Source organism: Strix aluco, chromosome 1 (assembly GCF_031877795.1).
Source record: "Strix aluco isolate bStrAlu1 chromosome 1, bStrAlu1.hap1, whole genome shotgun sequence".
In the NCBI taxonomy this organism is placed as follows: domain Eukaryota; kingdom Metazoa; phylum Chordata; class Aves; order Strigiformes; family Strigidae; genus Strix; species Strix aluco.
The window spans coordinates 68,559,103-68,573,162 of record NC_133931.1 but is presented as its reverse complement, the minus strand read 5'-3'; the positions used below and the strand labels follow the sequence as shown (position 1 = coordinate 68,573,162).

Below are 14,060 nucleotides of genomic sequence, written 5' to 3'. Positions count from 1 at the left end.
ATGGTCCAAATCAAGAGCCAGTAGGTCACCCCTTTCTTAGTATTCATTTTCCTTTTTATACTTAGAGCCATGTGTTTCTTTTCCCCTTTGCAACTAACCATGTGAAGCACCCATAAAGCCAAAACTTGCAACTCAAGCTTCTTGATAACCTTAGATTGAAATAATGGGATACTGGCAGCACAAACTGGGAAATGTCAAGGGTCCTTCTTCCATTTTGTACCATCACTCTGTTCAAAAAAAGAAAGGACATTTTTTAAATACAGAGAGATCAACTGAACAAATTTTCCTATGAAGGTATCGTCCCAGTGCACAGTACGTCACATAAAATTCTAGGATAGAGATGAGGAAATCTGTCTTTCAAATGGATTTTATTTCTTCCTGATAGCCTATCTAAAAATACAACCCATCCTGTGTTTACTAGCCTTTTTTAGGCGTTATACTGGATCAGCATGATTTTGTATTCTCCCAGGTTCCTTCCCTTCCCCTTGTCTGATGTTCCTTGGATGTCCCTAGATATGGGGCATACTTGGCACAGAAGATTAAGCCAGGAGAAGTATTTCACAAAACTAAACTGTGCAAAATGTTTTCCCAATTTTCCATCTCCTGTGCTGAATACACCTTGTGAGGGGAGTAGTAATATGCAAGGAGTCTTTAATAAATTACCTGATGGTATTATCCCCAAAATGAGAATTTGGGGTTGTAAGCACTGATTGAACTTGCTGATTTTTTGGAATTAATAAAAGAATTCATTTTAAAAATGCTTATTTCTTAGTCTTTGTATTCCTTTATGAAAAAAATAATAAATTGCAATCCAGATTGCAGTCTGGTGCCTAGTTCTTTACCACATTTCTTTGAACTCATCAGGTAATTTTTTTTCTTTTATTCTTCTACCATTCTCCTTTCATTTAAACGTTGTGGGTCTTTGATGTGAACTAGAACTTACTGGCTTTTCACTTCAGCAGAAGACAGTATATGAACCTTCCTTCTAAGAAATAAACCACGAAAATCTCTGTATGTGCAGTCTTGACCAAACCTTTATAATGGAGGATTGTTAGAGCTTGCACAAACACCAGGAACAACAGTTATTACTGTATTCGCATCGGTCAACATGAATTGGAAGCAGCATTTCTTGCTAGCTCTGCTGAAACAAAGACTCAAAACTGTGTTCAATTTTTGTTATAGGAAGTGATAAGATTTACTGGAAGGGGAAATTCACATTGGTTGGTTGTGCTCCTATTCCCTATGTATGAAAACACAGGCAGTTACACAGTGATACTGCTGGGTTGGTAATGCAAAAGCTGATGGTCTTTTCATTTCATTTGGCTCTCTTAAAGCCTTTAGATATGGAGATTAATTTGAAGTTGAGCTTTGTGCTGATACCCTGATGTAAAGACATAGCAATCAAGATATCTAGAGAGACTATAGAGTTAGGATCATGCAGTTGTATATATACACTTGAAACTGTGGGGGGTTTTGGCAGTGTTTCAGGATGCTGTAGAGGCTCATAACAAAGACGGTTTGACTATGCTAGCAAGTTAGCTGAGGTAGGTGGGACAGTCCTTGGGAGGGAGGGAAGAGAGGGATAGCAGAGCTCTGTTGGGGTGCTAGCAGCTGACTGCAACAGTAATAGCTGGGTTTGAATTAGAGCATCGCAGTATTCTTTCACTTCCCATTTACCAAGGAAAACAGTTATGTATGTATATGCAATACTAAAATTACTATGCCCAAATCAACAGTTTTCAGTCTTTTTTTCCATCCGTTACTGACGTTTATATGAATAGACAAAGCCTGTTTAGACCAGTCCTAGTCAGCACTGACAGGAATGATGTGGCTGTAGATGACAGACTTTCAGAGGCTTCCAGGATTTCCAAAGGGGGTTGAAGACAAAAACAGGGCAGGACCTTCTCTGTGACTTCTCCTAACTCCAAAAGCAAGAGGAAAGAAGATGGAAGATGCAGGAAGTGAGTCACTGGCTTGATGGGCAGCATTACATGTTTCATGTAGCATCAGAGCATCTCCCACAGTGGGAGAGGACTTGTAGCAGATGCAATTTCTTTCTTGGTCATAAGGAAAAAATCAGTTTTCTGAGTTTCTTGAACTTGTCCATGCTCTGAAGATATTTAACTTGCAGGTGAAGAAAAAGTGGTCAAGGGAGTCATACCAGTACAGATACCTGAAATTAATGAATTAGTACTCTCCGATGAGCAAATATAAAGAATCTATAAAGAACAAAAATGTTAACTGTGCATACACTGTGAGAAGACCTAGTAATAACAGAGAGAAATTGGAAATTGTTATTAGTGGGATGATACTTGACATAACTGTTTTTACTGAAATATAGTTGAAGGATACATGTGATTGAAATGCTGAAGTGACTGGGTAACATGCTGGGAAGAAAGTGACATTTGATTTTCAATCAAAGAACAGGATTTACAATTCTTGTGAACTGGTGGAATAAACAGATACAGAGGGTATCTGGTGTAGATCACCAAATAAGAATATAAAGCCTTTTTGCATAACAGGTAAAGGATATGTGCTACTTTAGAGGATTTCATCCTAGGGGATGCACTTCAACAATTTCATGGTAGCAAAATATTCTGGGGATTTCTAAGGAAAAAAAAAATGCAGCTGGGTAAGCAGCTGTATCTGACATGATCTTTAATAAGCAGCTTGATGCAATTTTCCTTTAGGTCTCCTTTTATTTAAAATGAGCTGTTACCTGGGCATCTGTTATGCATAAACAAAGGATAGTACCTATGAAAGAAGAAATTTCTCAGTGATGAGGATTGGAAAGAAGCAGGGTTTACAAAATATGACTCTATGTATATATCATGTTGGAAACTTACATGTGTACAACATGAATGTTTTTTTATAGGATTGCAAATGAAATATTTGTCAGAAATAAAGTTCTTTGTTAAATCTAAATTGAGCCTCAGTGTATCTGAACAGAACAGAACAGAATCATCTAGGTTGGAAAGGACCTTGAAGATCATCTAGTCCAACCATTAACCTAGCACTGGCAGATCCCAACTACACCATATCCCTCAGCGCTATGTCGACTCGACTCTTAAACACCTCCAGGGATGGGGACTCCACCACCTCCCTGGGCAGCCCATTCCAACGCCTAACAACCCGTTCTGTAAAGAAATACTTCCTAATACACAGTCTAAACCTTCCCTGGCGCAATTCGAGGCCATTCCCTCTTGTCCTATCACTTATTACTTGGTTGAAGAGACTCATCCCCAGCTCTCTGCAACCTCCTTTCAGGTAGTTGTAGAGGGTGATGAGGTCTCCCCTCAGCCTCCTCTTCTCCAGACTAAACAACCCCAGTTCCCTCAGCCGCTCCTCGTACGATATGTGCTCCAGACCCTTCACCAGCTTCGTTGCCCTTCTCTGGACACGCTCGAGTAATTCAATGTCCTTTTTGTAGTGAGGGGCTGAAGTGCTAAGGCGCTTGGACAATAGGCCCAAGCCAGAGTTGACCTATAGATGAATACTGTATATTTTATAACTGATAACCATTGTGCTAACAGGTATTATACTAAGTTATAACAAACCACCTAGTCCAATGTAAAAGGTGGAAGTGTTGAAGCCTGAGCAACAGGCCCTGAACTGAAACTGTTAACTCAGTATGTAACCCCTAATGAAATATGCATGGAGGATGTAGCTATCTTGAATGTGTCTTTCCCTTCCTTTGTATGTGAATAGAACAACAGAGTCATGTCATGCAGGTGTCTGTCTCCAAGACCTGATGTGATGAATGTATCTTTCCCTTCCTTTGTATATTAATAGAATAACAGAGTCATGGAGACAGGTGCCTGTCCTCGAGGCCTGGTGTGAGACCTTGCGCATAATCCAATCAGATAAGCAGAGAAATTCCCTTAGTTTCTTCCTTGAACCCTGGCCAGGCTCTGGGGGGAACCTAATGTGAAATTTAAACCAGGTATTTCCGCTTAAAACAAAGGTGCCAGCTATTCTGGCTTGCTGATTTTTAGCATATAAGGCTGGACCCACTCACAGCAACTTTGGAAACCTCACCTATGGGTGGACGCACCACGTAGGATTTCCCACTTGCCAGGACAGGCTCTACAAATCCTCACTGTAACCGGGGCTCCCCATCGACTGCGGATCTGGATGATGGTAACGTATGCAAGTGGTGATGTATCTTTCTTAATCACTATTCTCTCTCTCAGGTAGTAATGATGTGATGCATTACCCTGTATTTTCCTATTTGTTTAAGTGCACTATTCTGTCTTTTCTTACTGTATGCTTTCTGTATTATTCTGTTATATTATTTAGTTATTTCTAGTAAAATACGCCTGCTCTTTTCACTGTGGTGTCTGAGTTTAATTGATATCCCTAATCAGCAAAACAGGGGCCCAAAACTGAACACAGTAATCGAGGTGCGGCCTCACCAGTGCCGAGTACAGGGGTAAGATCACTTTCCTGTCCCTGCTGGCCACACTATTTCTGACACAAGCCAGGATGCCATTGGCCTTCTTGGCCACCTGGGCACACTTCTGGCTCATGTTCAGCCAGCTGTCAATCAACACCCCCAGGTCCCTCTCTGACTGGCAGCTCTCCAGCCACTCCTCCCCAAGCCTGTAGTGCTGCTGGGGGTTGTTGTGGCCCAAGTGCAGCACCCGGCATTTGGCCTTATTGAAACTCCTCCAGTTGGCCTTAGCCCATCGCTCCAGCCTGTCCAGATCTCTCTGCAGAGCCTCCCTACCCTCGAGCAGATCAACACTCCCACCCAACTTGATGTCATCTGCAAACTTACTGAGGGTGCACTCGATCCCCTCGTCTAGATCATCAATAAAGATGTTAAACAGGAGTGGCCCCAAAACCGAGCCCTGGAGGACACCACTCGTGACCGGCTGCCAACTGGATTTAACTCCATTCACCACAACTCTTTGGGCCCGGCCATCCAGCCAGTTTTTTACCCAGCAAAGCGTGTGCCCATCTAAGCCGCGAGGAGCCACTTTCTCCAGGAGAATGCTGTGGGAAACGGTGTCAAAGGCCTTACTGAAGTCAAGGTAAACAACATCCACAGCCTTTCCCTCATCCAATAAGCAGGTCGCCCTGTCGTAGAAGGAGATCAGGTTTGTCAAGCAGGACCTGCCTTTCATAAACCCGTGCTGACTGGGCCTGATCATCATTTTTCATGCCTCACTGAGTATACGGGAAAGATTTTGAGAGGCTTATTTTGCCTAATCCTCATTGTTCAATACATGGCCTTATTTACTTCCCCATAGTAAATCCCTAGCCTAAAAAATAAAGGATATTTTCTTACTTTTTTTAATGGAACTTGAATGTTACAGTGTCTTAGTGGTTCCCAAATATTTATTAAGCTTCACAGTATGACCATGAAGGAAGAGCACCGACAGGGTTCCTTTTACCGACAGGGGAGGCAGTGACAAAAAGATTGTCAGAAGTACCACGTTATTACATACCGTAATGTGAAGTGTAGCCTTGCTTGGTTTAAATGATATCCAGCAATACTCCAGACTTCTCCAGTTCAGATACAGGAGCTGGAATACATTTGACCAAAGGTGGTCACCTTCAAATCAGAAATGCGCATACAGATGAACTATCACCCCAGGCTTGCGTTACAGGTAGAATGATGCACAGCTGACACACAGAAAGGATCTCCTGCCAAGGGCCCCCAAAATGAGGAAGGTGTCATCAGAGACTACCTCTGAAAAGTCTGCTTTAGGTTTCTGGACAAATAGGGGTAAATGTTGTCTTCCTGGGTCTGCTTTTGGAACTGGTTTTGTACTCCATGGTCAGCATAAGCTCCGTGACATAGCAGTTGCTAGGCGTGTTTCGCTGACCTACCTCCCCAGCATCTGACTCGGTGTTGCACTGCGTGGGCACCACCAGTGCCCAGGCGCTGCCTCCCGTGCCAGGGCAAGCCTCGAGCTTTACGCTGAATGGAACTATGCAACAACTCTTGCCGACCCATGTTTGGAAAGAAGCAAGGAGGTGTATTTGATTCTTAAAATAACAAAGGGATGTTTGTTTGCTGGTGCATCAGTAACAAAGAAGGATGTCAGGCATTGCTAATAGTATCCAAGGTATTAATTCTGTTGTACCACATAACTTGGACTCAAGCTTTTGTTCAGCAAGACTGAATTCTCAAAAACTGGGAAATTATTTTTTTTTTTTTAAAAAAAAACTTGGAAAGCCGATGATGTTCCAGAGTCAGTGTGAGTGTGTGTGCTAATATACTGCCAATATCGTAAAATAACCTCAGTGATCCAAGTAGCTGGATCCTGGTAGCCAACTGCTGGAGACAATCACTGAATGATACAAGATACAAGCAGTGAAGAATGATTTTCTGCAAAACAGATTTTGACAAACAAACTTGGTATCTATTGCAGATCAAGTTGAGAATGGTGAAACATAATTTAGCACAGGAAATTCTGATTAAAAATAACATACAAAATCAATATGGCACCTATTCCTGTCAGCATCCTAGGAAGATCTGTTCTTGGTGTCATGATAATTAATTTTCCGGAGTGAAATAAGTTACTGATAAGTTTACAGGTGACAAAGAAACTGCCGGACAGGTCACTTCTACAAATAAAGTACATATACTTTGATTTATCCTAATGCAACATCAGGGGCACAGAAGCAAAGAAGTAGGTCATGCTTTGAGACAGTATGGATTCAAAACACGGTGTAGATTATTCCACGAAGACGCAGCCCCACAAGGCCAACAAAATGGCTGGTTTGCCTGTAGGGATTAGCTCTCCTGACCTGCCCAGCCCTCCGAGGCAGCTGGTGCCGAGGGAGGTGCTGAGGTTGCTGCTGGTGGCCCGGTGCTGGCAGGTTACTGAGTCAGAAGGGCCAATTCCACATAAAGCGGGAAAAGGAGAGGTGTCTTGGAAACACCTCCAAGAATGATTCCTGGGGGTAGGGAAAGTCGGTCTAACTATTTTACAAAAGCAAAACGCAGTGATTGATCTTAGCCCATGTGCATGGGGGAAGACCACTGACACTACGTCCCCTTAAGCTGGTAAAGGCAGGATGGGAACCACTGGCTGGAAGCTGGAATAAGACAAATTGTTATGGAATGTGAGATACACTTCTTAGCAAACTCATTAATGATTGAAATGATTAATCAAGAGATGTGGTGGACCCTTCACTACTAACGCCTTTAAGTCAACACTGCTGGGTGTCACTCCGAGGGAAAAGGCTGTAAAGCAATGAATGTCACAAGACTACTGACTGAGGCCTTTTTGCCCCAAGTCACATCATGATGGTCTTCGAATTTATTAATCCATGAAGATTCTTTCCCATTCATTGCACAGATGCCACCGTCGCATATCTGATACAAATTACATGTATTAGATTGATCTTCAGGGGTTTGCTGTGAGTGACTTCAGGAGAATTACGTATCAAAAGCGAGGTGTGTAGGGCAGGGTTAGGCAAAGCTTTGCATTTCGCCTCCTGCCTGGGACCCACCTGCCTTGGAACACACCGCGACCTGCTTCGCCTCCCGGGTCTTCTCAGTAGGCTGCAAATGAGCGCAGCGCGGCGCGGGGGGACTTCGCAAACCACGGTCGCGGGTGGGAGGTGTGAACGTGTTCCCCGGGGCGGGGGGACACGCCGGGAGCGGGGCAGAAAGCCTCGGCGGGTGGGCGGGGTGCGGGGGTAACTGGTTGGGAGAACTGGCGTGGAAAGGGCTCGCCTGCCCCAGGCGCCCGGCAGAGCTGCGCCGACCCCGCGGGGAAGCCGGAGTCCCGCCGCAGCCGCGGTTTCGTGCAGCCACGAGTGGCGCCGGGCTGCGGGACGCGGCCGGTTCTGCGTACGGGGGAAAAGGAGGCGCTTCCCAACTCCCGAGCCCTGCTCCTGCGGAACGCCCGCGCTGCCGCCTGCCGCAGCGCTGCCACGGCGCGGGCCGGCCGCGCGCCTCTGCGCGCGCGCGGGGGACGGGGGGGAGGACGGCTGGCGGAGGCGCCGCGCCGGGGTGGGCGCGCGTTTGCGTGCCCGCGCGCGGGCGGGGGAGGCCGCGCCGGGGACGGGGAGCGCGCGCGCGGAGCCCGCTGCGTGCCCGCGCCTGGGAGCGCGCCCGCGCGCGCGCGGCGGCTGCGCCTCCGCGCGCGGAGAGCGCGGGCCGGGGCGGGCGGGCCCGCGGGCAACCGCGGCAGTCGCCGGCCTCCCCCTGCCCGCCGGTGGACAGCGGCCACAGAAACACCCCCCCCCTCACCTCCTCCCCCCTGCGAGCAGGCGGCCACCTGCGCTCGCGTGGAGCCCGGCACCTGGGTGAGGTGCCCGACCCACGGGCACTGCTCGCTGATGCCGTGAGGGAAGCTTGGCCCGGCCCGGCCCGGCCCGGCCCCGCCGCCGCACACTGCGCTCTGCCCCCGGCCTCGGGCTGCGCATCCTGCGCGGCGGCTCTGCCCGACCCGAAGGACGCGGGCGGCGGCACCTCCCCCCCGCGGCGGCGGCTGCCCGGCCCGCGGGGCGCCCGCTGCGCTGCCCCGGCTCCCGCGGAATGCGGCACTAGCACCCCCGCCCCGGCTCGGCACCGCTCCCCTCCTCCGCCTCCCCGGCTCTTAGGGGGGGTTGTTCCTCTTCAGCGTTTTCTGCCGGAGCATCCTTTTTTTTTTCTTTTTTTTTTTTTTTTTTTTTCTTTTGGAGGAGGAGGAGGGGGGAAGGAGGGAGGTGTTCAATGAGGGCTGCTCGGGCCCCCCCTCCGCGCCTGAGAGGTGCTGTCCCTCCCTGAGCGGAGAGGGGGGAGAGCAGCCGGGGAGGCAGAGGCAGGTCCCGCTCCCTTGCTCTGCCGCCGGGGAGAGCGGAGGAGGGTGGTGGGCAGCGTGTCTGTGTGTGCGTGGTGGTGTCGGGGGGGTTATTTATTTATTTATTGCTCCTGGTGGTTGCAGCTGGCAGACCTGGGAAGGAGTAGGCGCCATTGCCAGAAGGATTATTGCCAGGGGAGGGGAGGGGGGGAAGAGAGAGGAGACCCCGAGGCTCCCGGGGAAGCTGAGAGAGGCGGCTCTTTTCCTGCCGCCTTGGCTTCTACCGCCGGGGGATGCGCCCGGACTGAGAGGGGCTCGGCTCCCTTCCGCCGCTCTGTCCGCCCCCCCCCCCCCCCCCCCCCCAAGTCCTCCTCCTCCTCCTCCTCCCCCCCATCCAGCAGCATGCATCCCTCTCCGCGGAGACCGGCCGCTGCCACCTCCAACACTGCCATGCTACTGCTGCTCCTGTGCCTGGGCTGGGCGCCGCCGGGCTGGGGCTGGCCGCGGGGCAGCTCCCGGGGGGCGGCCGGGCTGCCCCCCAACGCCACCACGCCGATCTCCATCATGGGCTTGATGCCGCTCAGCCAGTCCGAGGAGGACCAGAAGAGCAAGATCGGCCGGGGGGTGCTGCCCGCCGTGCAGCTGGCCATGGATCAGATCCGCAACGAGTCCCTGCTCAACCCCTATTTCCTGGACCTGCGGCTCTACGACACGGAGGTAGGGACCGGCGCGGGGGGAGGCGCCGCCGCCCAGTCCCGGGGCGCTGCGGGTGCCGGGGCGCAAGGGCAGCGCGGACGCCCGGGCTGGGGCTGCGGCTGCCGGCGGGGCCGTGCGCGGCGCCTCCCCGCCCGCCCTGCCCGCCCGGCCCCGCCAACCGCCGGCAGATGCGGAGGGACCGGGGGAAGCGGAGCTGGCGGGGCCGTACCCTGCTCGCCCCGCATATCCGGAGCGGCTCCCCCCTGGCAGCCGGGGCTCGCCTGGCCGCTCGCCCCCGGGGGGCCGCGGCTGCCCGGCGCGGCGGGGGCCGCTTGCGGCGCGGGGGTGGGCCCGGGCGGGTGCCCGGGTGGCGGGGGTGCCCTTGGCACGCACGTACACGGGTGGGAGGAAGGCTGCCTCTCGCTGGCGCTCCGAACCGGCGGCCGCATCCCTCTCCCAGCCACTACCCGTTCAGCAACAGATGCACGCCGGTCACTTTACTCCCCCTCTCCGCCAACGGGCGCACGCTGCCGTCCCGATTTATCCCATGCGGCGCTGGGACGCGAAGGGCAGCGGTCGCACCCGCAGCTTGAGGAGGAGGCGCGGAGGCTCTCGCAGGGTTTCTCCGGGTCTCCCTCCTTTCTCTCCTCCGGCTGGCGCGGCGGGAGCACCTGGGCGCCCGCCCCGGGGGTGCGCGGCGGGCGGGCGGCGGGGCGCGGAGACGCTCCCCGGAAAGAGTTAAATTTGCAGCCCCGGGGGCAGTGGCCGGCAGCGCGGCGGGGTCCCTGCCAGGTGCCCCGCTCCGGACCGCTGCCCGGGGCCGGCCGGAGGGCGCTGCGCTGGGCTGGGGGGGCCCTGCGCGGAGCTGCGCTGGGAAACAGCTTTCCTTTACCTGGCAGAGCGAGGGAGAGGCAGGGAGCGAGGCGAGGGCTTTGTTAAGTTGGTTCCCACCACCAGCCACCCACAACTGCATTTGCTTTTGGTCACAACTTCAGTAACCGGTGTGTTTGCGGAGGGCACGCGCTGAGCCAGTATCGAGGCTTTCCTGAAGATGGCAGTCGTTTCTTGGGTAATGCTGGCGTCGGGGGCTCCTTGCCAAGACAACCCCCGGTAAAGCGAGCGACTACTGAAAATCTTCCTGGCTGTAATTTAAGGGAGCCCCTGTCTTCTCCCCTTCGACTCTCAGGATCCTGAGAGGATCTCAGCTTGCTACGGGGAAAGCTCTACTGCTTCGTGATAGTGTCTCCATCCCCAAAATTCCTACAGAAGCCTCTCCTAGTGTGGCTGCTTTTTATTGACATACATTTGTCATAGTATTTTTTCAGATATCTCTGGGCAGAAATGCATGGAGGGCAATATTGCTGAAGACGTCATTTAGGAGAGAGCGTGCTGCCACTGTGTTGTGTTGAGTGAACAAGACTGAGATATTGAAAAGGAATACGGGCAAGATCATCCTAGAGTAGCTGTTTGTTTCCTTAAAAAAGAATGCATCTCAGGGAACTCTGCAATCGTAATGAAAAGAATTATGGGGGATTTTCTGAATGGCATTACCTGTTTCATAAAGTGAAGTACGTGTTAGAAAAAATCACAGTTCTCCTGTTTTCATTACATTGTTCTATTTAAATCCTTCCCTTGGATAGAACTGTTACACAAAAATAACACATGCATAGGAAGTAAAGCCTGGGCAAGATCTTCCTTCTTCATACAGTAATATCATAATCAATAAGGTGCTGTGCTTGATTGCAGTCAAAATATTTTGAAGTTCTTAATACAGATTTTGGGTTCTGGAGTAGGTAGTTAGCATTAAAATATTCAAGAAAAAAACTGCCCTGTTTGTTCTGGAACGGGTATCAGTTTCTTAAAAATTGCATTCTTACTGTTTTGTACTCTAGGGACATAAAGAATCGGGGTCATGTTGCCAGCTTGCTGTGTAGCTTTGAATGCTTTTAAGCAATTAATAAATGGATGATTATGGAATGCTAAGTCAGGCGAATGTATGTATTTGGACTATGGTTGGATCATTATTGCATGCTTAATAGTGACAAGTAAATAACTTAGTGTTCATGAAGAGCGCTAGATTGACCGCACCAAGACGGAGTAGACTAATGGCTGGAATAGCCATTAAATACATAATGGCAGTGCACACTTTTTTCACTCGGTTCAGACATTACCTTATTCCTTCAGTGCACTTACGGTAAGCAGGAGGGTAGATGGCTCGTCATGCCCACTTGGTCCTCAGCCTGTTTTCTGAGGTCGCCAATAAATAGATATGCCTGAAGGGCCTGCATCCTTATCATTACATAATCACAGACCAGGGAGTAGTTCTCCCTCTCCGGGCTTCGCAGGTGGTGCTTGTGACATTGTCGGCTCTTGAAAAGAGAATGCGGAGCCTTGAACACGTGGGATTTTTTAATAGCTTGAGAAATAAGTGTAGTATATTTATAATGCTTAGGAAATGTATGGCAGTGATTCAGAAACTCGTATGTTCTCCCTCGTGTCTTTCCAAAATCTCCCATTGTTGCAATCTGATGTTTGTATTGCAATTTTGCGTAATACTTTAACAAAAAGCTCGTGAAAAATAATAATGAAAATAAACAAATTGGATTTTTTTATTTATTATGCATTCAGGTAGTTTTCTGTCAGGATTGATCTGAATATTTTGTTTGTTTGGTATTTCTGCTTTGTATAGCAAAGTATTATAATGCCTTTACTTTCTGACCAACCATCTGAAGAACTGCAGTGTGCCTTCTAAGTTCAACTGTTGTTTGTCAGCACTTGAACTCACTAACCTTTGAGCACATGAGCAGCAGCCCTGGTGTTTTTCAAAGCATTTAAACTGAATTAAGCACTTAAGTACAATTCTTAGTCTACATCTCAACCAGTTGTGATTGTGTGAATTACATCTTTGTTACAAAATATGACCACAGGTTACAGCAAGTACATAAAAATGCAGAGGCTTCTGTCTCTATTTTTGATTGTTAAATGTATTTGGAGTGCGATCCTGATCCACTTCGGTGAACTCTGTTTTGCTACCCCATGGCCATGTCTTTATCTGTTTGGACATTCCTGTGGAGGCTCAGTTAATAAAGCTCAGGTGTAGGCATTTGCAGAACTCTGATCTAAGTTAGTGACTTTAATTTGTGCTGTTCATTTCAATGAGAGCAGGAGCAAAGTCTAGATGAGACTCTTAGGCAAAATTTTGTAATTACGTTATTTTAGAAACGAGAGAATTTATAAAGTGATCATCTGTAAAGAGTCTCATCCAAAACCCATTGAAATTAATGGCAGTAATTCACTGATTCCAACAGCCCTTGGACCAGGTCCTAGAAGTTAAGGGTGCTTGATAGTTTATGGCTTTGGATCAATAACCGTGATATAATATTTCTTCTTTTTCCCGTCCCCGTGATTGTGCTTTAGTTGGTAAAAAATGCAAAGAAATATTTTGCAAAATAATGAAATAGAAAAACTCTACATACACTAGAAGTAGTTCACAACTTCATGTAAGTCAGGAAAGGTGATTTCTGCTTAAGCACCCTGACACACATCTGTTACAGGAAAAAAAAGCAGAATAACCCTAAAATAAACGAATTAAACATTTTAGTAGACAATATTATCAGTTTCAATAGTGTTTAATTTGCATCAGGCAAAAACTGACCATGCTCAAGATAGAGGAAGAGGCATAGTGGAAGAAGACAAGGGCTTTAATGGAAGTTGGATATCTGCCCTTCTGCATCTGGACATCTTTCCTCAAACACGGAATATATTTTGTGATTTCTTGTTGGAGCAGTGCTGCAAGTGGTGCACAGACAGGCTGAATTTGTTTTGAATCTAAACACGTATAGTCAAGAGGGCTGTGTATGCAAGTTAGAATTCTGTCACTTGTTTCTGAAGATCAAAGTGAGTCTTGGCAAGCTGAAAAAATATCTTCCAGACGTAAGTGGGGTATATTATCACAAAGAGGGAAGAATATTCGTACTATGGGGATGAGATTATTTCATTTTTTCTAAGTACTACAAATAATTTGTGGTAATCCTGATATAATCTCATCTTTGTGTAATAATACACTCTAATACCTTTAAATAGCAGGTTGGCATAGAAGGGTGAGTCTGGAAAATGCACAGGGTTCCACCAAATCTGAAGGAAAATGTGAACTTACTGACATTTAACACATATTTGCCTTCTCCTATTCTGTAATTAAGCGGAAAGTGCCTTGCCTAATTTATCTGACAAAAAGTTATAGTCTAGGTATATTATAAGTAGATCTTCTCTTTATTTTCTTCTTTTACTAAAAAATTATCTGTACTTTCAGTAAAACCCTCCTCCCTCAAAGTTTAAGAAAGCTGCACAGGTCGTGCACCAGTCTGGGCCAGCTATTCTAAGTTAAAAGAGCGCTCTGACCAGCTATTCTAAGTTAAAAAAGACCCTTAGCCTCCAAATAAAGATGCCTTTTCCGTAAAGTCCAGTCATGAATGGTGTCGACAAAGTCGACTCATATCTTGTTCCTGCAAGTGGGAGTGAAGAGTCATATTTACTTTTACTAAGGATGGGGAACATATTCTGGAAACAGGAGAGCAGATTTGTGTCAGTGCTGCAAAGTAAGTTGTTTATCCAGGAGTG

The 14,060-nt window shown here is 48.3% G+C and overlaps 1 protein-coding gene across 2 annotated transcripts in view; it reads left to right on the top strand.

The window, feature by feature from the left end:
- Positions 1–9,149: 9,149 nt before the first annotated feature.
- The window catches only part of GABBR2 (gamma-aminobutyric acid type B receptor subunit 2), a 489,241-nt gene continuing 484,330 nt past the window's right edge, over positions 9,150–14,060 (top strand). Inside the window, exon 1 of one of the 2 annotated variants that reach the window (XM_074824225.1) lies at positions 9,150–9,464. In XM_074824225.1, coding sequence (XP_074680326.1) covers positions 9,150–9,464 — 315 coding nt within the window. The remainder of the gene's footprint in view (positions 9,465–14,060) is intronic. The other variant, XM_074824235.1, reaches the window with a different exon arrangement.